The sequence below is a fragment of the Rosa rugosa genome, chromosome 3 (assembly GCF_958449725.1).
Source record: "Rosa rugosa chromosome 3, drRosRugo1.1, whole genome shotgun sequence".
NCBI classification, from domain to species: Eukaryota; Viridiplantae; Streptophyta; class Magnoliopsida; order Rosales; family Rosaceae; genus Rosa; species Rosa rugosa.
This window is the reverse complement of record NC_084822.1, coordinates 33,913,481-33,941,336: the sequence shown is the minus strand read 5'-3', so window position 1 is coordinate 33,941,336 and position 27,856 is coordinate 33,913,481. Positions and strand designations below refer to the sequence as shown.

General features: G+C 37.0%; 4 protein-coding genes and 1 long non-coding RNA gene across 6 annotated transcripts in view; 2 read left to right on the top strand and 3 right to left on the bottom strand.

The window, feature by feature from the left end:
• The window catches only part of LOC133739741 (uncharacterized), a 77,859-nt gene that overhangs the window by 42,339 nt on the left and 7,664 nt on the right, over positions 1-27,856 (top strand). The gene's annotated exons all lie outside the window — the stretch shown is intronic.
• Positions 483-13,317, bottom strand: LOC133739436 (transportin-1). The gene is made up of 29 exons (XM_062167215.1): positions 12,991-13,317; positions 12,268-12,555; positions 11,117-11,206; positions 10,902-10,979; positions 10,726-10,806; positions 9,932-9,982; positions 9,595-9,680; positions 9,073-9,139; positions 8,909-8,965; positions 8,785-8,814; positions 8,624-8,683; positions 8,405-8,518; positions 7,566-7,679; positions 7,064-7,162; positions 6,329-6,454; positions 6,169-6,243; positions 6,009-6,080; positions 5,735-5,845; positions 5,219-5,302; positions 4,614-4,721; positions 3,814-3,915; positions 3,587-3,649; positions 3,442-3,516; positions 2,472-2,543; positions 2,260-2,384; positions 1,652-1,703; positions 1,501-1,569; positions 1,360-1,419; positions 483-1,120 (listed from the first exon to the last, which is right to left on the bottom strand). Exons 1-29 carry the CDS (start codon positions 13,177-13,179, stop codon positions 1,037-1,039), a joined length of 2,682 nt encoding a protein of 893 aa, XP_062023199.1. The 5' UTR covers positions 13,180-13,317; the 3' UTR covers positions 483-1,036.
• LOC133736747 (uncharacterized) lies at positions 14,234-17,066 on the bottom strand. The gene is made up of 5 exons (XM_062164339.1): positions 16,924-17,066; positions 15,650-16,343; positions 15,372-15,554; positions 14,898-14,995; positions 14,234-14,513 (listed from the first exon to the last, which is right to left on the bottom strand). Exons 2-4 carry the CDS (start codon positions 16,316-16,318, stop codon positions 14,975-14,977), a joined length of 873 nt encoding a protein of 290 aa, XP_062020323.1. The 5' UTR covers positions 16,319-16,343; positions 16,924-17,066; the 3' UTR covers positions 14,234-14,513; positions 14,898-14,974.
• Positions 17,206-21,172, top strand: LOC133736746 (probable hexosyltransferase MUCI70). The gene is made up of 8 exons (XM_062164338.1): positions 17,206-17,390; positions 17,707-17,814; positions 18,001-18,177; positions 18,738-18,815; positions 18,896-19,095; positions 19,376-19,791; positions 19,889-20,073; positions 20,248-21,172. The coding sequence occupies exons 2-8, from the start codon at positions 17,733-17,735 to the stop codon at positions 20,664-20,666; spliced, it is 1,557 nt and encodes a 518-aa protein (XP_062020322.1). The 5' UTR covers positions 17,206-17,390; positions 17,707-17,732; the 3' UTR covers positions 20,667-21,172.
• LOC133738114 (V-type proton ATPase subunit B2) lies at positions 21,862-27,265 on the bottom strand. Its single transcript, XM_062165562.1, has 15 exons — positions 27,120-27,265; positions 26,478-26,544; positions 26,109-26,164; positions 25,911-26,009; positions 25,669-25,728; positions 25,431-25,542; positions 25,132-25,346; positions 24,378-24,506; positions 24,117-24,254; positions 23,693-23,843; positions 23,517-23,599; positions 22,974-23,021; positions 22,818-22,871; positions 22,640-22,723; positions 21,862-22,543 (listed from the first exon to the last, which is right to left on the bottom strand). Exons 2-15 carry the CDS (start codon positions 26,533-26,535, stop codon positions 22,358-22,360), a joined length of 1,473 nt encoding a protein of 490 aa, XP_062021546.1. The 5' UTR covers positions 26,536-26,544; positions 27,120-27,265; the 3' UTR covers positions 21,862-22,357.

The following is a 27,856-nucleotide window of genomic DNA, read 5'->3' as shown; positions in this document are numbered from 1 at the left end:
ATTGGCATGAATGGGAATGTGAATGAGAACATATGAACTTTAAATTAGTTGGAATTTGCAATTTCTTGATGAAGCTGCCTATAAAGGTGTAACATAGCTGGGTTGTTTTCTTGTTTGGCCTCTGGTCGTCTAATCTGGAACAGGATCAATCCAATGGACTAGCTAGACCGACGACATGAGAATACATGCTTGCTTCTATATATTCTTGTAGTCACGGGCGTTGTGGGTAGTGTATACAAATGGTCAAATATTCAAAAAAGGATAAAGGCGAAAAAAAGAAACAAAAATATACCGACCTCTATGGGGAGAACCTGAAACGAAGGCAAACAGAAAGCTTGACACTCACTGATTCACATGACCAAGGGTGATATATAGGGACTGCAGACCTGTTGTGTCTCTCTCAGCCCGGTAGAAGGATTTTATCAGAAATCAAGTAGTGATTACAAAAAAATATTCAATCAACTAAGGAAAGAAAACAATGATTGTCTGAACTCCCAACTCAAATTACCACAGCTGCTTGAAACAGCAAAAATTTCTTTCCACCCTCTAATAAAGGTTACAGTTGATCGACATGTAAAACAATGGAAAACTTCAATGGCAAATTGTTATAAAATGTCAAAACCCCCTTGTACAAAAACTGTGGAAATCATTGACAAACCTAACCACTGGAATTGTTGAATAATGGAAAACTCTAAACCTAAAATGAAGAATCATTAATCCAAGACTTGAACGAGATACTTCTTGCCTTTCTCTAAATACAAGACAGCAAGAAAGCACACCATCGAAGTTTGGAAAGCTGCACCCTGTACACCACATTCTTGCCCCAAACCTGAGCTGCTTCATTATGCCAAGTCTTATGCTTTATCCTAAACTTTCACTGGAAAATTGGGGACCAAAAAATTGGTCCTGTAAGAATCACGACCAAAATGTATTGGATGACGAAGAAAACAACAATTTCCACGCAGATACAGATCTCTGATGAGCACGTATAGCAGAGTGAACCATCAGGTACAATACATCAGCTATGAGTACAACATTACACTTGGTATTTTGATAGCTTGTTCTTGACTTGTGGCTCCAAAGCAGACATACACTGTTCCCACGCTCCATTCACAAGCATCTGCCAGATTACAAGTTTGAAAAAAGTAAATCAAATTACAATGTTGTATTCAGCATCATACATCTGTAAGATTTAACCACCAACCCGATATTTGGTCAATTCAATATTGTTTGTAAGAAGTTTCTCTCCAACAGAGTTATCAAACAATGAAAACAATTTCACAATTTGCCAGGGTTCTACATTTCGAAAATTTGAAGAATACTAGACAGATATTACAACAATATAAAAGCTATTCCTACCTGCTTATAACCGTGCAACACCTGGCAAACTGCATTATGTAGCTCTTCACTCCTTATTTCCTATTAACATATCATATCACAACATTGAGTTTGTACCATGAAAGGAAGGATAAAAAGAGGTGAATGTTGTGTGATTCTTACATGCCAACTGGCAATAGCATTGCACATATATACGAGTGAACTCAATGCTCCGGATGGATTTGTTCTAACCTGGAAAATTGGAGACAATCCAAGCGTGAATAGAAATGCAAAAAATCGAGAGAGAGAGAGAGAGAGAGAGAGAGATGCATACCAATGCGCATAGACCTCGGAATGCATCCTCCTTTTCTATATCATCACGTATCCTGCGGCACATAATTTTGAATGTCAAAAACAGTCTTCTTGTAAAAGCATAATAGTTTCCAGTCTATGCTCTTAAACCAAAGTGGGGAATTTATTCCTGCCATCTTTGCTAAACAGTTGACAGTCAGACCTAAAATCATAGAACGTCATGGGCAGGCCATCTTTCAGTTGTTCAGATTAATGTATAGAAATTAGTTGTGATAGCATTTACCTGTATAAATATAAAAGGAAAGCATATATTCAATAGAAATATTCCAATCTTATGGTAGAAGATCATGCCCACTGATAGAATCTAGTTCTTCAACTGCCATATTCCTTCTGCCTATTTTGAGCACAAGTCAAAGAATTCCTAAAGATGGTGTAAATTATCCAGTATATGTGGCAACCTTTATGTTGAAAAGTTAGAAGTGCAATAAATTTTTTATAATCCTACAGTTTAAATATTCCTTGTGTCATGAAAAATAAGTGAATGGGTGATTTTAGTTTCCAGTAATAGATCCAATCATAAGAGTAGTAGGTTAATTAATTGATTATTTCATATAAATGTGTAAAACTTACATTGACAAAGCAATGCACCATGGCTGCATGAAATGCTCCATATGCGGAGCCACAAGCTCCGGACAAACACATGCAAGCCTCCCAAGCGTGATAGCACTGTTCTCAATTAGTGACTTGTTGAGCGCCTGTTTAGCATCAAGAGATGCAATTAAATAAACCGTCCTCCATGGTACACACAACAATTATACGAGGAAAAAAAAAAAAAAAAACACCTCTGGATGCTGCATTATGGGGACTAAGCAAGACATGACCGTCAAAACAATTGGAGAAATTTCTTGATGAACCTGAAATTCAAAGTTACTTTCATGATGATATCACAAGCAATTAAAGTAGGATAGTAAGTTGATGCTGAAACAGGGTAGACACACACATGGCAAACCAGCAAGATGCACAGACACATATTGGCATAAACAGAATCAAAATATGCATGTGAATGTGTGTATTGATGAGAGAATTTCACTCCACAACTTTAAAGCACAGTAGCTTCACTATTATTTTAGAAAAGAAACATCTTTTTTTAGACTAACAAAAAGCATAATACAAAGAAGCCTTCCAGAAGTTGGCAAAAGAAAGAGAGACCGTGTAAGCAGCTATAAAAGCTCAACTGACACTAACATACTAGGCAGAGAGTCCTAAACTACAAAAGCCTGCCAATCAGCTTCATTAATCTATAACAGAAATACAAAACTAACAGGTTTTCTAACCTTTAGCCAGACACCTAGGAAGATAACAGATCAGTGTGCCATTATCTCGCAAACAATAGATATTGCCTAGACCATTATCTGCCCCTATATATGATATTAATATGAGGTCAATAAGTTCTAGGTCTGCCTGCCAAGGATGGGACTATGATGTCCAGTAGCAGAAGCCATGGCCTCCAACTTGAAAAAAAAAAAAATATATATATATATATATATATATATAAACAGATGACGCCCCTGATATACATGAACTAGAAGCCACCAAGATGTCTTATTCTTCAATCTAGTCAACAAGAACTGATCATTATCATCTAGATGATAATGGCGCAACCTACTACAATACTTTAAAGTCTTATAATCGAAGCATTCCATCTAACCGTTATAACAAATCACCAATGGCTAAATTCATGGACTGTGCTCCAGACTAGTTGATAATTTTGACTTAGGACAGGGAGATTACAGATCAAAGAGGAAATTTTACCTTGACTGCTAACTCACCAATGGCCCAACACGCATTATTTGCCACTGAAACAGTTTCCTTCAGCTTAGGAGTATTCTGTACAACAAAATGTGGCATAAATCACTATAAAAAGAAATAGTAAGAATTGTTAGTAGGCTTCACATACCAGTTGTTTGGCTGCAACATCAAGAAATTCCGGCAAACGAGGACGCAAATGAACAGGGCATACCTAATCAAAATCACAACAACAAAAAGATATGCATCAAATATAATAACAGCTTCCAGTAGCTACCAGTACACTATCATGAAACCTTGTGCCATCTAATTGCTTATCCTTCTGATCTAAGTTCTCAAGTAGGTCTAAATTTAACATATCATTTGGTAAGAACTTACTCTTGCAAGATCCCCAAGTAAAGCAAAGCCACTCTGTCGGACATCCGAAGCATCATCCATGCAACAGTGCAAAAGCAGGTCCTTCAAATTGCTTTGTGAAACCTGCAGGAATAGTGCAAATGAGAAACTATAGGAAGAAGGAAAAGAAAAAGAACCCAGAATATATTTGCAACCAAGAAAGCAAGTTAACAATAGATGCGGCTTAAGCATTAAGGTCAGTATTCAATATCTGATGGCCCATTTGGCTGCTTGCAGGTTGGGTACACCTTCCTCTGTTGCTCTTTCACTTAGATTTTTATACTTTTCTATTTTGGCTGTCTGGTGGTTATACTTTTCCTAACACAAAGTACATCAAAAGTGATTGAAGTCCCAAGTATGCTACAGCCACCAAGATCTATTATCTATAGTAAATGGACAAATAATTTAAGACCCAGCATGATTGTTATTAAAATGCATTTAAACAAGAACTACAGAGATAGCAAATATGGCCTGGTAGCATTCAAAATAATTGGGAGAAATATCACTAGGAAAAATAAAACAAAATAACCTATATAATGAGATTATACCATCATCCATGCAAATATACAATGGATTTTCCAACTGTATTATGAGTAGGACTAAAAAAACGAAGACAAAGAAACAAAAACAAAGAGTTTGCACAATGTCTTGGCAAGGAAGTTTCAGAAAATTGCATTCCGGGAACCCAAAAATTTGGAAAAGAAACAACCGAGGTAGAGAACTTTCAATAACAAATAATCTATTTAATATAATTTAAGAGAAATTAGGAGAAAGAAGAATACCAAACTTTCTATCCCACTACCAAGACCTTCTGTAAGTCCAGAAAGCAGATCAAGAGAGCACACAATAAATTCTTTATCATACTGGACTCCTGAAGCGACCGGATCAACCTGTAAAAGTGGAGTAATACCTTACATCAATTTGAAAGTTAAATCATACTTTGATAATCAAACATTTCATGCAGTAATATATTAGAGGTAGTAGTTTTGCTCAGAAACATTTCCTTTCCATCTTCTAGAAGTGAGTATATTGTGGACATTTAGAATGCAATGTGGAACTTCAGAACACAATGAGGCATTCGGATCCTATTGCTACACTTTGATAAATGAAATAAGCTGTTGCAGCATCTTACTGATAACCTGATATAAGTTTCACTGACTACTCCATTAATAAAAAATAACATAAAAATTGCTGGACTTTGATGGTCACATACAAATGCATGATACAATATCTGGGCATCAATCACACATATTTCTTCAATTTCAATTGATACAAAACAAGTCATGAACAACCAACTTTTTGGACAGCAAGAAACACCACAAATTTTTCTATTTGAAAACATAAAGGACAATGAATTTAGCAATATCTCTCCCACAGACTGACCTACCTTGGCAACTTGTTGGGACTGTATGATGCTTATGCACCTCTGAAACACCGGCTCTGCAAATGGAGAGAATCCGGCACCCAATGCCTGAATATAAGAGAAATTATAAATTACTACTGCGTCTAACACTTTCTTAGAGCAGAGCTTATCATAAGGCAAAGAAAGCACATAAAAGATCTCGCCTAATTACAGTAAATATATTATTAGCATGTCATCCATTACGAGCACAAAGGAGCATTAGGAAGAGCGACAATTAACTGCACTTCAGTTGCCCTGTATGCACAAAATGTTCCCATTACCAAAAGCATTTTTTCTTCTTTTCTTTATTGTAAACAACAATCCTAATCATATATAAGAGCTCTTAATTTTATCTATCAACCGCTAAATGGACATTACAATGCAGTTATTTCTATTGTACCTTACAGCTAGCATATAGACATAAGGAAACAAACAATAAGATTCTCTAATTGCTGCATCAGATAAAGGTAAAGTGCTCCAACAATGAAAATGGAAGTATACCTGCGAAATAGAAGTAAAGCACTCCAGCAACGGAAACAGATCTTTATCTGAATTTGCAAGTTGTTGCCACTTTGCAATTAATGGTGGCATCAGAATTTCAAGATAATTGGGCTGCAAAGCAACACTAGTCAATTAGCAGTTGGAACATATTGCTCCCCTAATTGCTGCATTTGACACACTTTACAAATCGAACTTCAAAACAATCTCATACAATATGAAGTTTTGAGTAAACAAAAGTGAAAAGAACATTGAGGGAAAAAAAAAAAGGACATACACGATTCAACTCTCCACCGACAGCATCTGCTAGAGTTCCAATGGCATCATATACAATTCTAAGGTTCCGTCTCTGAATAGCGACACAGAAATATCAATTAAAGTTCACCTGACAAAACATTAGAGGAAGAACCAGTATAAGGTGAAGGCCAGGAAGGAACCTGATATTTCCCAAACGCGCACATAAGGTGTTGTAAAATAGTTTCCAGGCGTGGTCCCAACGCATCAGCTGCCTCCTGCAGTATAAAGACAAAAATTACTTGGAATCATATATCTAATAGTTGATCTATATTCAATGTAAGAACTGGACTGAATAAGAACCTCTTCAAGTGTCGCAAAAGCTGAGCAAGCAGCCTCCTGTACCCGCTTGTTATTATCTAATATTCTTCTTAAGAGACCCAGAAGAACCTTGTCAAACTGCTCATAACCTTGTTGATGTCCAACACCCTTGGATGAAAAAGGAAAGGGTCAATCTTAAAATCCTTTACCAAGCCAAAGAATTATTGGTGCGAGTATAGCACAAATCTAGTAAATAGGTATAACAAGGCAAAATCAAAACCATCCAAAAATTATTTGATTCATAAAGATTTATATAGACCAAGTAAAATATTTCAGAAATTTGCAACAAATTTTCATATATGAATCAGAGGAATCAAATTTCAAAGCATGGAAACCCAAAATATGAAAACTGTAGAGAGATGTGCTCTCCAAATTTGTTTTTCAACATTGTGATCAACTGTAACCCAGGGAAAACTCTAAAAGCCATTTTGAAATAGAAACTAAATCTAGACACTGCAGACCCACTGCCACCACTTCTGTAATCGAAGGACGGCACACACTATAATATATAAAGACTAAACCCTAAAACCTAATATGCAGACTAAATACCTTGATATTCAATTATAAAAAAAAATAAAATAATAAAAAAAAAAGATAGAAAGACAGAAGCAGAGATCGTTTAATTATTTTAAGAAAGACAAAACAGCTCAAATTAATTGACGCAAACATAAAAATCCTTCTTCAGGAGAAAGTAAAGATTAAGGAATGTAACTATACCTCAACAATGAACTTGCTGAAACGTGAAAGTGTCCAACAGGATATACTCCTTATAAGTGGAAACTTATCGTCTAAAAGAGGAATAAGATACGCAATTATCTGCAATGTAAACGATCAAGTGTTACAGTTATGATGCATATCGAAAAGTAAATATACATATACACACAATTGAGAAAGGAAAAAAAAAACAAAGTATTCCATTCTGTCAACATAAAACATATTGACGTGTCAAAATTACCACTAATGGGGGAGCAAAAATAGAACTAGGTATACATCAATATCCAACAAAGAAAAGAACAGGAAAAAAAAAAAAGGAAAGCAAAAACTGTAGATAGGCTTGTGTGCTTCTCGAACAAAAATGACACATAAAAGCCAAAAGCGCACAAATGAAGTAAAATATCAAAGTAATCCAAGACAAGAAAACCACTTGAGTAGAAGAAGCATCATTCTACAAGTCGAAGTATCTTCAAAACAGTGATTAAATCAGGTGTCACATGATTACCTCATTCAAATGAGGATAAAGACCAATAATGCAACCTTCAGCTACCGCACCTAGAGCCAAAACAGCAGCTTCCCTTTCTTTCCATGTTTCATCATCACGGTTGGACAACTTGGCCTGCAAATTTGAGAATTGTAAACTTTAAAACAGGCTGATTTGAAAAGTAATCACTCTTCTATAACAGAATACTATTTTATGCTTTGCCATCTCTTGCTCAATAATTAGGCAATAAACCTTCCTATTAGTATTTACTTGTATCAAAATCATACAGTTCTAATAGCTAACTAATTCTGCTACCTTCAATTTCCTTTAAATAAAAGCAGCTCTAGATAGGCCCATTCTATGACGTCCATTCTGCTACACTATTACTACTCAACACTATCAGATCAATGGAGCAGCTGTGACTACTATTTACTTTATCCAAAAGATGAAATTCACTTTTCAAATTCAACTGAGGTAATCATCGCAACCCTGAAAGTCTACACGAGAGTTCACTATTAGAGCAGACCCACAAATTTCCAGGAGGTGCATTTCACATACAACTTGAAACTTGGAGCATTCTTTCAAGCTATTTCCCAAAGAGATAAAAGAGAATAAATAATTATTGACCATGCATAATAGGTAAACCTAAAAAAAAAACTCAAAAAAAAAAAAACCCTGGACCCAACATGTAACTCTCTCAGGTGAACCAAGTGTACTTTACTACTACAAAAAAAAACAATTTATTCCTCTATATAGAACCATCCATTTAATTTTCTACATTGTCCAATTCTGTAAGACAATTTCGGAGAGTGAAGTGAACGAACTAAACTTTTCACTTTAATGCCTAATATATCTCTAACCTGAACAAAGGCCATCAGTGTTGGGAGAATCTCATCCCCAAACACAGTTGACAGGATATCAACGGCCGCTGCACTGCATTTCCGTAAATTCCAAACATTGACAATATCATCATCCTGTCATTATCACAAATCATGTCATTTAAAAGATATTCCACTTATTGGAACTAGCAGCCAAACATTTGAATTCAATATCAGCAACATTATGAGGCGGGAAATTACATCTTCTTCCGCACCATCAGATCCATGAAACCGCGATGAATGAAAACGTGGTTTGATATCCTGCAGTGCAAAATATTGGCCTTATAAGTTAAAATCAGTGAGGTTCGAGAGAAAAAACATAGAAAATCGAACAATCAACTATAAAAACAATCAGGTTGAACCTGATCACGGTCTGGGACAGAGCCATCCTCCTGCAACAATGAAATGATGCCAAAATAAGTAATCAACTACAACAAACGTCAATTCATAATCCCCGAAAACACAAATTGACCGAGTAAAGATAACCTCAGCATCAACAAGGGACTCATCATCCTCAGCGTAAGCCATGTTTGACAGCAAAATCTACAGAAGTGGTAAAAGCTGTTACCAAAACACATTCCAAGGACCCCGCAGTAAAACAATGGTCACAGAAAAGAAAAGAAGAAAATACACCAAACGATTAGCTCTACCGGAATTAGACGGGGTAAAAACTCTCTTAAGATCTCAGGTGGTAACTCAGCCTCACAATATGCAGACCTTTGTCAAAATACAGAATATCAGATGAGAATAATAAACAAAACACAGTTCAGTTGCAATGGAATCAAGAAATCATATCTCCAGATATGGGAAGTGAGAAATAAGAAAAGAACTTTGATAGGTGTGAGCAACAGATTTTATATAAAAGTTAGCCATATGATGATCTTTTTATGCACACTAATATAAAAATTTCCACACTTGAAGGAGATTTAAGTATTTGACTCCCAAAAGAAATAAAAACTTTTCACATCATGCCTTGAGAAAATGAAAATTACAACACCTAAAACCAATATAGTATATAAAATGAACCATAACTAATGGTGTTTGGTGGCACGGGCTTGTATTTAACCCAGCCATTGAACTGTTACTCATTCACCCAAAATTCAAAATCTACCTAATTAAGCATAAGCTATTGGTGAGACATTAAATTAAGACGAGCAGTTTACTAAAAATACCAGAATTCACAGGCTTCAAGGGCAACTTCTTCATCAGTGTCCTTGTTGACTTGCAACATGTATTCAATTAAGTTCCTCAACTGTGGCTGCAGTAAATGGTAAAGTCAACTTCAAAATTTGTGACAAGGGATCCGAATGAAGATTGAGAACAGCAAGATGAAAATATTTCAAAAAAACATCATACATATTTGTCAAACAGATATGTAGACAAATAAGATGGCAGATGGGAATATGATTCTCCCGAAAACATGTTGATACCACAAATAGGTAGCATGCATTGACACTTGAATTAAAAACACATTGAGAAATACACGAGTGTAAAGGCACGGGATGTCACCTCCAAGAACCCCGGACGAACTTCAATCAGCTGCACAAATGCTGCACATACCTGTTCAACAAAGAGATGTACAAAAACTAATGAAAACAAAATCATGAGATATGAACCTAACAGTTTAGGTCCAGCATATATGAGCTTTCCTCACGACTGCAAGACCGACAATGATTGATATCTTGTACAACTTTTCTATAACTATCCTTTTGAAATCTTTCTTTGAAAGAAAATAAAAGGCATCTGCAGATCTATTCACTGCCTCTACCATGTAAAAATTAAAGCAACAAGCAGAGATGAACCTCATTCAGTTCTAAATATAAATTACTATTCAAGCTGATGAGGTGTTCAGAAAATAATCTGCTACAACAATGAACTCTTCTTCTTTTTTTCTTTTCTTTTTTTGAAGCAATGAAATTCCATTACTGAAATAGCATGCAACAGAAATCATAGATGGAAGTACATTTGGAGGAAATCTTATAGTTAAAATTTGAATATCCAAATTTTTTTAGGATAAACATAAATTGATGGAGAAAAATAAATGAGGAAGTATAAGGCGCCACGGACAACAAAACCACGCACGAAAAAAGCACCTGAAAACAACAGGTGAGGAAACTGCAGAAAATAATCTAGAACAGAGCCACAAACAAAGAAACTAGACTACAGCAGCCTTCCAATCAAAGGAAAAAAAAAATGGAAAAAGAGCAATACTCTAGGAAGAAAATGAAGCATTAAAGATGCGAATCTTGTTACCTTTCGCTTCATTTAATCTAGATTAGAGAAAACAATGATAAAGTACTCACCAATTTCCTCACTTCTGAAGAAGGGTCATTAGCAAGGACAAACAACCCCTGAAGATATTGATCCATACACGCATATAAAGCCTACAATCAAAAAGCACACAATAATTCTTACTAACCCCTAGCATCAGCATAAGGCCCAATCGTACTCCATCAACAGGATTATCAAAAATGCTTACCGCTGGCATCAACATAATGTATTGATTTACAGAACCCAGGGAAAGCTTTCTGAGGGATGAATGTGGTGACTGGAAAAGCTGTATAAAGGGAAACATGACAAAGAGAAAAAGGTACCATCAGTAAAAGTTCAGAGTTCAGTTATTAAGGAAAAAAAATCAACATAAAAGCCACTAACATATACAACCAATATGTTCGAAAAGAACAGTTAGTTTACCTTAAGCATTCTAGGAAGGAATATGTTGATGGGGCGTTCAGGCAACCCGGGTACATCTGAATCAAGCACCTGAGGTATATCCTCACAAACCTGTGTTGCGTCATTAAATTTATGTGTCAAAAGAATTATACGCTTCTGATGAGTACCATGAGTACCAAGGGCTACAGTTAGAACATCTGTACTTGCCTTTTGGCTGAGGTCTTTAATTATCATTTTTCCTTTTGGCTGAGGTCTTTGATTATAATATTGAAGCTATGATATGTAGCTTGTGCAAAACATGAAATAACTAAATCATCTCTAAAATTTTCTATATCTAGCAATCTATTAGTAACAGCAAGTTTCTGTTTGAAGACCCCTTGAGTACTGAGGCGGCCAAGGTTCATTGTGCATGATTTAGTTCCGAATACAATCAAAACCTCTCCATGATAGTCCAATTAGTTCTAGAAGACCACCTATCCATACTTATTTGCCCTCTGTAGATTTATGACCACCTATCCATACTTTTTGGCCTTCTGTAGATTCTATAACACAGTTATGCCAAAAAAAAATTTAAGGCCTAAATTAACACCTTTTCAGGAAATTTGATTTCGCAAAGGGCTGAGAAAAAGAATGGTTGTACATATGCACGCTTTTTTTTTTTTTTTACCATCGACCATCAGAAAGGCTATCTTTGCATACCACAGATACACAACTCTCTGTAGGATTAATAGTAGGGTCATTTAGGAAGTAGGATGGCAAATGGGTTAGCTTTAAGATAATAGCAGTATTTCATAAGAAAATAAGAAGACAGAAAGTTGATAGAATTGTGCTAAAAGTTGTGACCTTGTTTCAGTTGATAGCACTTCTGGTCAGATAGACCAAATAGATAATTAAAATCAGTTCTGTTGTTTCAAGTACCAGACCTTTTTTGACCCAATAAAGAAAAAGGATGCATTATAACATATATTTTATTACAAAGGTCCTGACCAAAACGTGACATCATTTTCACTCACAGTTCTAGACAATAATCAACTTAGAAGCTAGAATAGAACACAGCACAACAAAGCAAAAGGAATAACAAATGCATTCCAACAGCAAAAGGAGCTTTCAGCCACATATGCACACACACTGGAAAGAGAAGTAATCAGCTAACTCTAGAAAATGGTGTTTACCTTGGATAATGCATCCATAGCACCTTCCATGTGATTTACGTCATTACTGTCCAAACAAGTTACAAGAGCTTGCAGTAATTCCGGCCATCCCATAACTCCTCCGAGTTGAACAACAACACTTATAATGGTGCCTACTGTAGACCTGATGTGCCTATCTGGTGATCCCAAGCAAGGCAGTAATTCCGACTTGATATACTGCTGGTATGCAGGATCCATGGAGTTATATGCATTTCTAAGGTTGTTTTTCAAAAGTAACCCCGCCGCTTGTCGAATCTCCACTGATGTACCCTGTCCAATAAATCCATCCACACCAAGAGTTGATGTTTCATCAGCACAGCCAAACTCAAAACTGCTCATGCCATGTTTAATCCAACAGTACAGTTTCGACGAAAACAAGCCAATATTCTCAAAATTCAAGAGAGCAGAAAGCAAAAATATATAATCCTACTTCTTCATCATCAACCGTAAACCAATTAACACTAAAAGCAAATACGAATTTCTCACCAAACACATCGACACCTATTATCCAGTCAACACTAATCGGACAGTGAAAACCCTACTGAAGCAAATTGGAATTCCTAAGCAAATAATCCTAGTTCATCAGCAACCGCAACTTGGACGGAAGACGAATTATCACAGTAAAACACATGATCAATCAATCGAGAGAGCGAAGTGGAATTGAAAAGGGGAAGAACCCTACTAGTGGAATAGAGAGAGGAGTACCTCGGCGCGTGTGAGAATGAAAACAAGGTAATTATGGAACTCGGGGTTCTGAGAGTAGGCTTGGAGTTGGTGCCAAATCTGAGACTTGTCAGCGGAGGAAGTCGGCGAAATCTGCTGCTCCAGCAACCCACAGATCGCCGTGAGGCCCTCCTTCTGTGGCTGCCACGGGGCACTCGCGGCCGCCGCCATACGGACTGAGATAGAAAGAGAGGTGTGGTGGTGCTGCGGCAGCGCCCGCTTGGGGTTTAGAGAGAGAGAGAGAGAGAGAGAGAGGACGAATTAGGACAGCTTTTCAAGGGTTTTGGGGACCGGAGAAGAGGCAAAGAGGACGATCTCTGTTTAAATATATTAGAGAAAAGATTATCTTCATTTTTGTCAAATCATTATTGTTAATCAAAAGATTAACCGGCGCAAATTACATTATTTACCACACTCAAACATGAGTTTCTTTTCCTTAATTTTGAGAACAAATGCATGATAAAAGTGTTGAAGTATATTTTTGTCTACCTTTTACCAAGTGTTTTCATGGTTACTTTGGTATCAAATTTAAATTAGTGTAATTAACAAATCCAACAACTGTGATAGTGAACACACGATTAAAATGATACTGTGTCTCGCTGAGAAATAAGAGAGAGCGAACGGCATCGGCATAACTAATAGGATAAGTCTTTCATTTGTAAATGAGAGAAGGTGGTGATTTCTATCCACGGCTATTCAACATTGCATCGATATTGTTCTCATTACCACTTTTGCCATATTAGGTGTGGCTTTGTGAAATTTTATTCTGAAGACTTCCGGTGCGCATATGACTACCGTCGAACATAGGGAGTGCGGTGGTGAAGTACAGTCCCGCTGGCAGCTGGTCCGACGGAAGTGGGTGGTTAGAAAGGAAAGATAACACCGTGTGAAAATATGACAATAGATTTAGATGTGTGACTAAAACCTCCGGTACAGTGTATCAGAAATACATTACATAATTTCTTTACTAGTGAGTGATTAAGAAAGTAACCCTCCATTCAAGTAAGCTTCCAGGAACAGAGAACAGTTTTCAACCAACCCATTCTGTCAGGTTGTGAAACGGAGAGGATTTGATTCCATAATCATAGGTACCAAGTATAGATGAGTTCAGTTCTTCAACAGATCTTTACTGGTTTAGCTGGCAATGGGGCCATGAAACACAGTCATAGAGAATAATAGTCATACTAATGGACAAGAATGCCAAAACAGAGGATTAACAGTGGAATAAAGGAAGAAAACTCCAGTAATTTGTTATTTGATACAAATTACAAGCCTAAAATGATAATATGCAAGGGGCTCTAAATGTCACCTCCCATGGAACAATTGGTTATGGCCAATAGAAATTCTTCTGTAAATATGAAATGTAAAATGTATAGCACAGCCACCAATGCTGGACCTGATGATTAGTATCTAATACTATTCAACACCGTTAACACCAAGAGTTCTTCCTTTGCATTATCATGGATTCATGGGATAGTTGGAGAGAGAAACTCCACACCAGTTCCCTGCATATCCAACAACAAACAGATATAGCCGGGGATATAAGATTCTCTACTGATACATTTTCACAAAACAGTAGATTCGGATAGTTAAAATTAAGTCTAAAACCCTTCAAGGACACCTATGCTTCCTTTACCCAGAAAACAAAAACAAAAGAAACAGCTCTGGCTCCAATCACATCACATGGGTACAGTGTATAGAGTTCTCTTGCCATGTGGTCTGTGGATCACACCTTTGGCAAAAGCATATCGGTACATAAGCATGCACTTTCAAAAGGCATTTGGAAAGCATTCCTTACTGTTCAGAAAGTAAAGTGACAAAGGTACAAACTGGCATGGAAATGGAGATGCCAAAAATGAGATATAACAAGAGGTATGGCTCTTGCTTACCTATACACTAAAACCATCGAGATCATAAACTTGCTTTTGAGATCAACCATCCTTTCATGCTTCTTAAGTTCTGAATATTACTTTTGCTTCTGCGCAGCCTACAGTACACAAAAAAACAAACAAAAGATTAGAACTGATCTAATAGAAATTGGGCAATAAGATAAAAAGTAGTTTCCTATTCATTGTGGCCAGTGCAAAATTTCAAGTAACTTTCTCCTTTTAAATTAAAACTGGGGAAAATGGTTGACACAACTACCACTTGCAAGCATAATATCTTGTAAATCCGATTGGTGATATTTATCTGCTTTAAGAAGACATATCCAAAATAGTATAACAGAAACATCTAACTTGGGTTTCTAAAACAAAGAGTTAATCACACAAAAACAAGTAAATTTACTTAAATTCATTAAGTCTCATCACTAATTGCAATCTATAGATGAAGTGGAATAAAGACTAGTTAAATTAAAGTCAAACCTGTGCGAGTTTCTTCAAAACGGCATCCTCAAAAGATTGATACCCAGTGCCAACCAAATTATTAAGACGATCAGGTGCATCAGATTTCTGAGCTGCTGGAGCCAATGGCGCAGCAACTGGTTGAAGAGGTTTAACCAGCAATGGATTAGAAAGGTCACCGGTCATAGTTCTTGTTGAAGCAACCTACAAATAGTAACACCAACAACATGTTACTACAGTGTTCAGAAAATAGATGTCCAAATTGCGAAGCATGAAAAAAAAGTTTATGCCATACTTACAGCTGCATCTTTAGTTGCCATTACAACCAGGGCTGAACCTTTCTTCTTAGACTTGATAAGAACATCTTCAACCTCACCAAACGCGGAGAACAAGTTTCTCAACCTCTCTGCTGTATAATCTTCACCAACCTTTTCCCATGTAACTTTAAGCACCCTTTCCTTATCCACCCCTTGCTCAGCACCACCCACACTCTCCTTCCCAACTCTCCCATTATCTTTTTTTGGAACTGAAGCAGTAGGCGCCCCCTTATTTGCATGCATTGCACGTATTCTCGCAACCTCTTCAGCAAGTTTCCTAGAAATTCTCTCCTCTTCTTCTCTATCTTTGGCAGCTGGGTCTGGAGCAAAGGCAGCTCGTTCTCTTGCTTCAAGATCAGAGACCATCCTTTGTCGCTTGGCATCACGTTCTAAATGGCGGCGTTTCTGCTGTCTCTTAACTTTGAGTAACTCATCAAACAATTTCCTGGCTTTTTCGTCCTTGAGTATCTCATACGATGATTTGAGCCTTTGGAAATTGACACTGGCATCAGGATCATCTGGCCTCTTGTCAGGGTGCAACACCAAAGCCTTTGCTCTGTATGCCTTTGTAATCTCTTTCTCTGTAAGCTTAGCGCCTTCCTCTCCAGATGGTAAACCAAGAACCTCATAATGATCTTCATTCATATCCATTTCTTATGCTGAAAATTGACAGGTTCTGTCAAAAACACAAAACTTAGAATCAGTAAATCTGTCCAACACTCATAGAAAATTACTACAAAGGAAAACGTGCACAAAAAACCTATCTATCCAGAGTTACGAAATCAAAATTTACAAACCATATAAACCAGTACAAGACTCCAATGCCGATTTTTACTGTATATCTTAGTCAAAATAACAAACTGTGCCGATAACCAACACCGTATAAACAATCACTGCACACATAACCAGCAGCTGGTTGACATTGGAACTTGGTAAATTAAACAAAGACAAAAAAAAATTTCCCTTGCTTTTACATAATATCAGTTCCGATCAAAGAAAATTTGCATATGACATAATCAATCTCATCTCACCTAATCCAACAAATGCAGCATAGATAAACTATCACGTCAAAAGCTAAGAATATCTACATCTCTACCATGAAGAGTCCAAAATTCACCCCACAATCATTGAAATTTTACCTCCAATTCTAAACAATTATTGCAAGACCAATCTGGAAGCAAAACCCAAACCCAAAACCTTTCAAAACCCCCAAAAAAAAAAAAATTTCGCAGAGTCTTGGATTGAGCAAATCTAACCTGAATAAGCTTGAAGATGCAGCCCAACTACACCAAACCACGAATTTACTGCAGCTCGAATCAAATTGGCGGTAGTCGAAGCCTAACCGCTTCGTCTAATTTAGGGCATCGAATTGGGGTTTTTTAGCGGGCTAAAATGTCTCAAAGGCGGGTCGAAGCGGTTAAAAACGGGTCGGTACACTAAAAATTCAATATCATCCGTTCCCTTGATCCAACAGTTGAGAATCCCACTCCGCACCTGTTCCGTATTCTAACGCTTCCGCAGCGGAACCCTTGTCCTGGTTTTTCTTCTTCTTCCTTAGATTTCTCCTGGGTTCGATTCAGAAGCAAAACCCAGCTTTTGTGAAAACTAGAAGGATCAGAACGGTGTCGTTTTGGAAGCTCTCAGTCCGAAACCGGCGAAACGTTTCGTTTCTTCTTCACAAATTTTGATTTCCAAGCTTTAGAGAATCCCCAATCTCAAATCTGTAAGTCACTTTTGCACAAACCCTATTTTCTTGTTTTATGCCATTCAGTTTCCGAAGAGGAAATGTCAAATAATGTGCCCAGTTTGATGAGTAACCTAGATCTGGAATTGGATTGGAATCAATGTAATGTATGGAATTTCTGTATTATTGTAGATTTTGAGCTTGTTATTTTTGTATTTTTGAAATGAATGCATTGTACTTTTGTGTAATGGTGGATTGTGATGCAATGTTAGTAGAAATGGGAATGGAGTTTATCGATTTGTGTTTCTTGTTATTGTGGATTTTGTAATTATTGAATGAATGCATTGTGCTGCAGTGATGAGAAGGTGATAGCGGTTGATCATGGAGAATAGTAGTCCACGGTCTGTGTCTTTTCGCACGCACCGAAGAGGCGAAAGGAGTGGTCTAAGCATGCTTAGTAAAGGTAAGCAAAGCCTACCGTTTTCTTGTTCCGAAGTAGTTGTAGTAATGAATGGGAATAGCATGTGGATCTCTTATTGTTCTTTTGTGGGAAACAGGTGTAGCATTAGTTTTGTATTTGAATACGGTAAATGTTTTTAGTTTGGCACTAGAAATTTGAGCGAGTTATGTGGTGGCGCTGATGGTACAGATGTTGAAGGTGGAGTTTTTCCAGGGAAGGTTACCCCAGATTCTGCCATGAAGATTGTTTGCAAGAAGGGCGTTATTCGATTGCTTCTTGTTGGTGTCATCTTGTGGGTGGTACTAATTCTCCTCGCAACTTTGTTCCATGTTTGGTCCTGCCACTCTTCTATCTCATTCTTATCAGGTATTTATGCATTGAAGCTCTTTTAGTCCTTGTTTAACTCATTACGTTCTGTTTTCGTTGTTGTTGTTGGTTCATATCCAAAGCCTATACTTGAATAAGACTTGGTTGATTGTGTACCTTTGCTCCCCAAAATGAAGAGTTATGCCCTTTGCTTTCATACATAACTAATAAAAATATCGGGGGTATTTATCATGACTTTTTTTCAGTTACAACTTAATAAAACGATCAGGATCACATATTTCAATATTCAATAGGGAACTAAGTGAAGGCCTTGAACATCAAAAAGATTTGTTTCTCTTATTTTCATCTGGTCTGGGGAAACATGGTTGTCTATATCAGCTAACTCCCTCCAAGGGCCCAATAGTTAGGAAAGGAATTGTGTCAATAATTTGATGTATAACTTGCAACAGGTGACCTTTTTTGCTAAAAGTTGCTAAGAATGCAATTCTGTTATGTTGTCAGTGTTACGGTGGGTGAAAATGTCCTGTTATTAAACTTTCAGATATCTTTTTTCTCTCGGTTGTTTAAGATAATAGCACAGTTTCTTGCTTGACTTGCAGCTATGTGCAACAAAAATAGCACGGTATTGGACATGTTACGCAATATGGGATTTGTAGCAAAACCACAACTGCAACACCGTAAGTTCACATAAATATTTCTTCCATTGAATTATAAATTAGTTCTTTCTAACATGATATGCTATGTTCATATGAAATAGGATGTCCAATTCCCGTTGCCAATGATCCTGATAAGATAGTTATACCAGAGGGGAGAACTCCCGATGAAATCGTCAAAAAGCTAACCTATGTTATGGAGGATGAGGCGGTATCTGACAAAACTCAGTCATCCCCACTATTTGGAGGACATGAAAGCTGGTCACAAAGAGAAGAGAGTTTTAGACTAAAACCAACCATGAAGGTAAAGTGAAAGATTTTGCAGTTGTTTTAGCCTGGAGCATGTGCTTAAATTGTTTTAGCTTGGAGCATGTGCTTAAATTGTTTGTTTTGATGTTAGAAGTAAAAGTCTAATCACACTTAACTTAAAAATAAAAGATCAAAAGATGTACTCATTTTTAAATTGCATAGTATACTCATATTTTGTAAACAGTACTTTGGAACATAGTGATGTGGGTGCTGTGAGAATTGTAAACTTAACGTATTCTTTTTCCTTTCCTATGGTTAATGTTTATATACTTCAGGTGCACTGTGGTTTCATTCGAAATGGTGGTGGTGACATGATTCCTGCAGACATTGAATATGCTGAGAAATGTAGGTTTGTGGTTGCATCGGGCATTTTTGATGGTTATGATGTACCCCATCAACCTTCAAATTTGAGCCCCCGTTCTAAAAAGCTCTTCTGTTTTTTCATGGTGGTGGATGAGACGTCTCTTGAATTTATAAGTAAAAATGTTACTGTCAGAGAGGATAATAATGGGGGGAAATGGGTTGGCATTTGGCGTTTGGTTTTACTGAAGCATCCACCTTATGATGAACCAAGAAGGAATGGGAAGGTCCCCAAGATCTTGACCCACCGTTTATTCCCTAAGGCGCAGTACAGCATTTGGATTGATGGTAAAATGGAGCTCATAGTTGATCCATTGCTTATTCTGGAAAGGTATCAGTTTGACTTCATTTTATACTTGTGCATATACATGTGCGTGCATGCACACACATCTAGAGCTTTGATCGAGGGAACTAAATTTGGTTTGCAGATATTTATGGCGTGAGAAGAATACATTTGCCATTTCTCAGCACAAACATCATCACAGTATATATGAGGAGGCAGATGCAAACAAGCGGAGGAAACGATATGCTCGACCTCTTATTGATCTTCACATGAAGATTTACCGATATGAGGGCATGGAGCCATGGAGTCCGCAGAAGAAAACTATTAGTGGTAAGAAGGCAGACAGTATATTTGAGTCATGTAAATTGTTGTTGGTTTTGCATGTTTATTGATTTGATAACACCAAACATTACAGATGCATGGAAAAAAAAGAAAAAAAAAGTTATGCTGATGCATGTGATACTCTTTTATTTTATAGTATTGATGGAAAGTTATTAAATGCAGATGTGCCAGAGGGAGCTATTATCATACGGGAGCATACTGCAATGAGTAACTTGTTTAGCTGCTTGTGGTTCAATGAGGTCGACCTCTTTACACCAAGGGACCAACTGAGTTTTGGTTATGTTCTGTACAGGTTAGGGGAATCGTTTAGGTTCTTTATGTTTCCAAACTGTGAGTACTATTCACTGTTTATTTTGCATCCACACATAAGGGAGCATTCCTCTCGCATAGAGTGGGTAACTAGTTGGAGTCAGCTTAAGGGTAACGGAACCATTAAGGATAAGGGTAAGGATTGGGACCAAGCTAATGCAAAAAACGGTTTGGTAGAGAGTAGGGGAGGCTTAGGGTTATGGACTCCTTATCCTGCAAATCTTGATTCAGTTATCCTGCCGCCTGTAGCAAGAACATCAAAAGCTGGCTGAGCTACAACTGAATTCATTTGGTCATTGTAATGAACTTTTGAGTCCTATTCTTTATCTCATACATCCCAGAGGTGCCTCGTACAGTATATAAAAGGAAGAAGTAGAACCACGTGGTTTTGGCCTTCTGAATTTCGGGGACAAGAGATAACTAACAAGGAACCTGTCTGCAACCTTTTCAACATCACTAAGTTCAGAACTGCAAGCAGAATGATCTGGATAACATTTGTTTGATCTGTTTCAGTTTCTACGGAAAGTAGAGAACGAGTAAGAGATTCAATACACAGTTTTAGCCGCTGTTTCAACTTGTATGGCAGAAAGAGAATGAAAATTAGACTCTTTTAACATTTTATTGTTTTTATTTAGTATGAGAATTGAGAAACATTGCAAGTTCGATTTATTGTCATGAGCTTGCTTGTTCTTTTGTACTGATTTTAGTATGTAAAAGGGCATCTCCAACAGAATACTTGAACAAAGTTCAATTAAACTTCCGTTAAATTTTTTAGCTATATTTAACAATAGGAGAGAGAATTTAACTAAAACTCAAATTTTCAAGGTTCAAATTAATTTTACTTGAGATATAGTTTATCTGGCAGGAGCATAACTCAAAAAATAGCTAGTTTATGTTTCATGTTTAGCTATTTTTAGTTATGAAAATAACTATCACGGTTGGAGTCTTAGAGATGCCCCCAAACTATCACCGAACAAAAAAATAATAATAATAATGTATAGTCGATTCATGCTGTTACAAAGGTACTACTTTAAAAGATTCTTATCTCAGAATGATGTGATTGATGACAATTGCAGAAGTTGCCAAATGAATCAGTGATCTGGCGATTCTCTTCTTATCCCTGACGAAGTTTCCAGGCACCTACCATTTTTGCCTTCATCCTGTGTGCAAGTTTGTCTTGCAATAAATTAGTCTTGGGTTCTTCTTTCCACATTTGTCATTGTAATTTTGTTACTCAAGTTTGTGACTGTGTGACTATTTCTGAAAAAAAATGAAAAAAATTGTAGCTCATGATTTCCCGAGTTGCCAAAGCAACGAAACCTACCAAAAACATTCAGGAATTTCCTGAATAACTAGGCTAAACCTTCCACAATACTTTAAATCAAGACTGCAGCAGTGACAAATGAGTTGACTTATGGTAGAGAAAACCACAAATGTTGTATTATCCATCACCATAACAGTGCAAAGTATATCAACATACTCCATTTATTCCAGACATAAATTGAACAGTAAACTTGAGCATGATTACTTGTCCAATAACACAAGACAGACATCGTTGGTGATAATTGTCTGAACATAAGATTAATAAGAGGCCAAAAATGCCAGATTACAAAATAAATAAGGTCTTAAAACAAGCAAATATATACTGCAAGGGCTTAAGATCCTAGATGGCCCGACTGTTCCTGAAACTCAGTAGAGAGTAAAAGCATGACCAAACATGGGGCAACAAGCTAACAAAATGGGAAACAAAAATACAGAACTACAAGATCTAATGTCCTTGTCGAAAGAATATTTGAACTGGCCCTGAAAGGAGCATAACCTTTATTATATATGCCGGGGGGGGGGGGGGGGGGGGGGGATAGAAGAGATGCAATCTAGGCAGAAAAAAACGATGAACTAAAGCAGAGCTCATTGATAGCTACTGAAGCTGAAGAACTTTGAAGAACAGGATATATGGACTCCATCAATTTGTTGCATCTCTGCTGTAGAACAGATCTAGGGTCTTTAAAGGTATACGGTGGAGAAGCTCACGAGGGAAAATGCGTAGCAATGTCCATGCCAAATCAAGAGACTGGAAGATACTACGAGTATCATAAGCTCCTTGGCTCACAAATTTCTTCTCAAACTTGTCCAAAAACTCCAGGTATAGCTGCGTTCATAAATAAATAAATAATCTCATTAATTTTCTTCCAAAGGATGATTACCCCTTACAAAACTTAATAGAAACATGGGAAAGGTAAGATACCAAGTCCTCAGAAGAAAGAGCTTCTTCTCCAACCACAGCTTTCATTGCTTGGACATCCTTCCCAATTGCATAATTTGCATACAACTGACAGTGCAACAATTCATGAGTAAAAATAGATGGCAATGGCATTAAGTCGAGACAAATTCTAAAATATACTACCATAGAAGCCCAAACAAACCTGATTGGATACATCAGAATGATCCTTGCGAGTCATCCCTTCACCAATAGCACTCTGCAATCATAAACGACAACTTTCATTAATGCAAACCCCATATTTTGTAGCAAGGTATGACCTCCCATATTAAAGTTTAATAAAAATCAAAAGTATCCTTACCTTCATCAAACGAGAAAGTGATGGAAGGACATTGATTGGTGGGTATACCTGCACCGATCAAAATAAAAACAGTTAATATTCCAAATAAAAATAAATAAAAATAGTTAAGTATCAAATCATGAATAACCACTGAATAGCTTTCTCCTTTTGGGTCAGTAATCTCCGGGTAGCTGATTTTTACCTTTTCTAAACCTATTTATGAGTTGTTAAAAAAAAGAAATACAAGCTTTCTAAACACTGGTTTTGGTGTCAAGCTAACTATTAAATTATTATTTTGTATCAAGCTAAATGAGAGATGATTTTTATGTATTATCCACTGATACAGTGATCAACAAGTTTATCAAATGGAAGTTACTTTGATACTTGAGTCTAAACCCCAGCCATTTCAGAAAGTAGCCACATGGAAAAATTGATAAGGCATACTACATTTTGGTAACTTACATGATATAACCATTGCAAGATCTAAAGGTCATATACCGTATCATCAGAGCAGAACACTAATTGATGCAATGAAACCTAAAGCATGCTAAAATTAATAGGTACCTGTCTGTTGTATAGCTGCCTATCAATGTACACCTGTCCCTCAGTGATATATCCCGTAAGATCTGGGGTGGGATGTGTAATATCTGGCCAAATAGTATCAAGGATCAGGAAATGTATGATCACTACAGTAAAAATGTATGATATGCAAGTCTGATAGTCTAAAAACAGTGTATTACCATCATTGGGCATAGTTAAAATTGGAATTTGTGTGATGGAGCCTTTTCGCCCTTCAATTCTTCCAGCACGCTCATAGATTTGTGCCAGATCAGTATACATGTACCCGGGATATCCACGCCTTCCGGGCACTTCCTCTCGAGCAGCAGATACCTGCAGTAGCATTCAGTAGTTTGTTTACAGAATTTTCCTAAAAACAATGCAATATGTAGTGCATAGAATCATAAAATACTTGATAAAGGGCAAAGCAATGTTTCAGACGTCATATAACATTTCAAAGTCCCCCAAAGTTTCTGCATTGAACTATGATGGCTTTGAGCAATCAGAAGAAAGAGGATAAAAACGAGGCATGTAATGCATAAAATCATGCATTTAATCATCTTCAGAAATGAGCTAAGGTACAATGTTGAAAGTTTTTCCCATTACCTCACGAAGAGCATCAGCATAAGAACTCATATCTGTCAGTATGACAAGGACATGCTTCCCACATTCATATGCCAAATACTCTGCCGTAGTAAGAGCAATACGAGGAGTAATAATACGTTCAATTGTAGGGTCATTTGCCTGCAGAAAAATATGGAACAAAGGTATTTTAGGCACAAAATCATTCAAACAAATATGAGATACACTGGTAGAATAACCCCGATTAACAGATATATAACATTCATATGTTCATTTCAGTCATACCAGATTAAGAAAAAGGGTGACCCTCTCCATTGAACCATTTTCCTCAAAATCACGTTTGAAGAACTGTGCGGTCTCCATATTTACTCCCATAGCAGCAAACACAATGGCGAAGTTGTCGTCTTCCACATCCTACAATTTTACAATCTAGTTCAGACAAATCACATGAATACTAGAAATACGACAAAATTTTGTGTACTATCTGATGTGCATATAATGCATTAATTTCAAAGACAAAAGGAACGCATGGACTAATAATAAGCAATAACGGAAATTTAACGGAGGTAGCTTAACCACTACTCATAATGAGTCATTTCACTTTGTTTGCAGATTTTAGCCTTACTTTGAACTTCCCAGACTTTAAGTTTGACAATTAGTATTTTTCTCAAAAGCAGTCCCAGCTGGCTTAAACATAGAGCCATGTAGGAAGTTGCCTAAGGACCCACCTTCAGTTAATATGAACTTTGAAATAAAAAAGTTTTAACGTCCAATATAAAAATATTTATTATCTATTTTACAAACAAAAACTCTGCACTGTCCAACAAATTTTTTTTGATTGAACAGTGACTACACTATCCCAAGTAAGTTTACTGACTTATCAAATGACGGAATTTAGCTTGATTTGTATGGGCGTCTGGCATGAAAATAGTGGGTATAGCACAATGTCCTATTGCTTTCAGTTACATGTTATATAACCAGGAAGGAATTTCCAATGTGTAATTTCTACTGGCCAACAAATATTAGTAAAGAAGTATACCCCAGCGTCAAGAAGATTGTCAGATTTCTCCAACCGCTTGACCAGACCAGCCTGGCGACATATCTGAGCTGCAATCTCATTATGAGGTAGACCAGCAGCAGAGAAAAGTGGGATCTTTTGTCCTCTGGCAATGGAATTCATAACATCAATTGTAGAAATTCCTGTCTGTATCATCTCTTCAGGATATGTTCTCTCACTGGGATTGATAGAACTACCTGGAGACAACATACAATAAATAGACAGATATGTTAATATACAGCAAATTAGAACTGAACGAACTAAGTAATCCAATAGCTCACCAGATATGTCTAGGTAAGCCTCAGGCAAAATTGGGGGGCCATTGTCAATGGGTTTCCCAGAACCATTAAAAATCCGCCCAAGCATGTCCAGAGAGACTGGAGTTTTCAACACCTGCATAGCATGGCAATGGGGAGAGTCAAGATGCATAACTTGTTCTCTGAAATCTTATGAGAAATATTTGGTTTTCCTGTTTTGACAATATAACCAAGGCAGAATATGAAACTAAAGATTGAATACCTCTCCTGTAAACTGCACTGTGGTATACTTGTTGTCAATTCCAGAGGTTCCTTCAAAAACCTATACAGAAAAATAGTAAACATTGATGCTACAATCTAATCAACATTAAGATAATCATAGCACAAGATGACTAAAAGCTCCCAATGAGTCTACAAGTTCTCAAAAATTATGAACATTTCTAAGAGTGTATATAAAGGAATACAATAACCAGAAACTAATACAACATGATAGACTGCAGTCACCTGAACAATAGCTTTCTCTCCATCAACCTCCAGGACTTGGCCACGTCGAATTGTTCCATCTCCCAACCGAATATTAACAATCTCCTGAAACTTGGGTCCCTGACACATTTAAAGAGAATGCATGAGCTATTGGGTTTTAAGGTGGTGAATGTTCTAAATGAGAAAGCTTCAAATAATCCAGAGAGATGATACACCTACCTTAACTTTTTCAAGGATAACCAGAGGTCCAGCCACACCAGAGACAGTTCTGTACTCTGCAATGTCAAGGCAGGTAAACAGAGGTCAAATTTGACACCACTTATTGACCGATCTATAACAATTTCATGCATATACTAGCACTACTTAGCCGAATAAAAAACTTAAATGAGTTCATCATTGAACAATAGAAGCTCAACTAAGAAGGATGACCCAAAATCGCGTACCGGTCATTGCCTCTTCTTTTTTCTTTACTTTTTTCATACATATAAGAGAAACAATTATGCCCACATGTCCATATCCTCACCATATGATCAACCTCTTGTGTGTGTCTATGTATAATCTAGTAAGTAAAACTATTCCAAGACTTACCCATGCCGACCTCTAGCGTTCCCTCCTCCAAATCGTGATTGTTTTGTGAAACAGCCATATTTGCAAGCTTCAAAAAAAAAAAAAAAATCAACAATATTAATAAACACTAACAAGATGCCATCCAAAAGAAGCAAACAAAATTGTGAAAATCAAATGAGTGAAGATTTAGATCACTTAAATTACAGTCATCATTCAAACTTTTTCGCATTCTTTTCACTCCGATTAACACATCTCTCATCTCTCTGGCTACTCGGCAAACAAATTATCCAAAATTTCATAAATTCAACTGGTCTAAACACTTAAATAGTCTAGAATAAGTGTGGATTACACTTCATCCGACTCAAACGAGCACAAATTCACATCCATTACATTTGATCTCGCCTATTCTTCTACACCTCCCTTTTCTTAGGAACCAATCAAACGCCTCAAGTTCTCATTCTCACAAATCCAAATCTCAAAAAAAAAAAAAAAAAAAAAACAAAACCGAGACAAATCGCATTGCTGATCGATTCCAACGAAAAAAAGAAACCAAATTTCGGATCGACAATCGGAGCCGAGCCCGATCAGAGGATTGGCAATCAAATTGAACCGGAAAACTACGATCAAGCGGCTGAGAATAACGTATCGATCTGAAAGGCGTACCTGGTGTTGGTTTCGATCTGGAGCGGAGCGACGAGGAAGAGAGCAACACCGAGCAAAGAGGATGATGAAGAAGAAGAGTGAGATCTAATAAGATTAAGATGGACTACAGAAAATTAAATAAATAAAATAATATTAGGGACACAGCGAAAAAAATGACACGGAATTATTAAATGGGGATATTTTTTTTTTTGGTGTTAAGTGGTAATAATAAGTATTCATGTAGAAAACAACAAACACTGTACTGGACCCTCTGTGCTGTGTAAATATTCCCATTGGATGGAGCCAGGGTCTTTTTTGTCCGAGCTCTACCACGATAGATAAGGTGGAGGCAAATGATTGGGAGTTCCAGCGATTGTACGGTGGGGATTGGTGTAGAGTAATGAGGCTTGTTCCGTTTGAGTGATTGGCGGACGTGGGAACAAGTATACGGATTGGGGCAGCTTCGGAATGTTTTTCATTAGTTCCATGCATATATTTAACCAGTTCTTCTACTCTCTATTTGAAGGAAAATCTAGTGCATTTTTGCTCTTGTGAAACTCACCATTCTTACAAAATTCTCACACTAAAATGTCCGACCTCTTCTTATCACCAAAAAAAAAAAAAAAAATTCCAACCTTCTGTTTGAACCTAAAATTGGCAATGCCCACATGGCACACAAGTGGGTAGGGCCCAAATGGCACACAGGTGGGTAGGGCCGACAAGAAATTTCGATTAGGATGTCAGCAACGTTTATCATA

Excerpts from the sequence above, each read along its gene's own strand:
- LOC133739436 (XM_062167215.1), bottom strand. The coding sequence starts at position 13,179 with ATGGCGGCGGCCGCGAGTGCCCCGTGGCAGCCACAGAAGGAGGGCCTC. Across the intron at positions 9,681-9,931 it reads TTCGTCCGGGGTTCTTGGAG|CCACAGTTGAGGAACTTAAT; the intron begins GTGACATCCCGT and ends CATTTACTGCAG. Across the intron at positions 1,570-1,651 it reads TCCGAGGTCTATGCGCATTG|GTTAGAACAAATCCATCCGG; the intron begins GTATGCATCTCT and ends CCAATTTTCCAG.
- LOC133736747 (XM_062164339.1), bottom strand. The coding sequence starts at position 16,318 with ATGGATATGAATGAAGATCATTATGAGGTTCTTGGTTTACCATCTGGA. Across the intron at positions 15,555-15,649 it reads TGGCAACTAAAGATGCAGCT|GTTGCTTCAACAAGAACTAT; the intron begins GTAAGTATGGCA and ends TACTATTTGTAG. Across the intron at positions 14,996-15,371 it reads TTTTGAAGAAACTCGCACAG|GCTGCGCAGAAGCAAAAGTA; the intron begins GTTTGACTTTAA and ends TGTGTACTGTAG.
- LOC133736746 (XM_062164338.1), top strand. The coding sequence starts at position 17,733 with ATGGAGAATAGTAGTCCACGGTCTGTGTCTTTTCGCACGCACCGAAGA. Across the intron at positions 18,178-18,737 it reads TTCTATCTCATTCTTATCAG|CTATGTGCAACAAAAATAGC; the intron begins GTATTTATGCAT and ends CTTGACTTGCAG. Across the intron at positions 19,792-19,888 it reads CCATTGCTTATTCTGGAAAG|ATATTTATGGCGTGAGAAGA; the intron begins GTATCAGTTTGA and ends TTTGGTTTGCAG.
- LOC133738114 (XM_062165562.1), bottom strand. The coding sequence starts at position 26,535 with ATGGCTGTTTCACAAAACAATCACGATTTGGAGGAGGGAACGCTAGAG. Across the intron at positions 23,600-23,692 it reads TTTAACTATGCCCAATGATG|ATATTACACATCCCACCCCA; the intron begins GTAATACACTGT and ends CTATTTGGCCAG. Across the intron at positions 22,872-22,973 it reads CACTTTCTCGTTTGATGAAG|AGTGCTATTGGTGAAGGGAT; the intron begins GTAAGGATACTT and ends TTATGATTGCAG.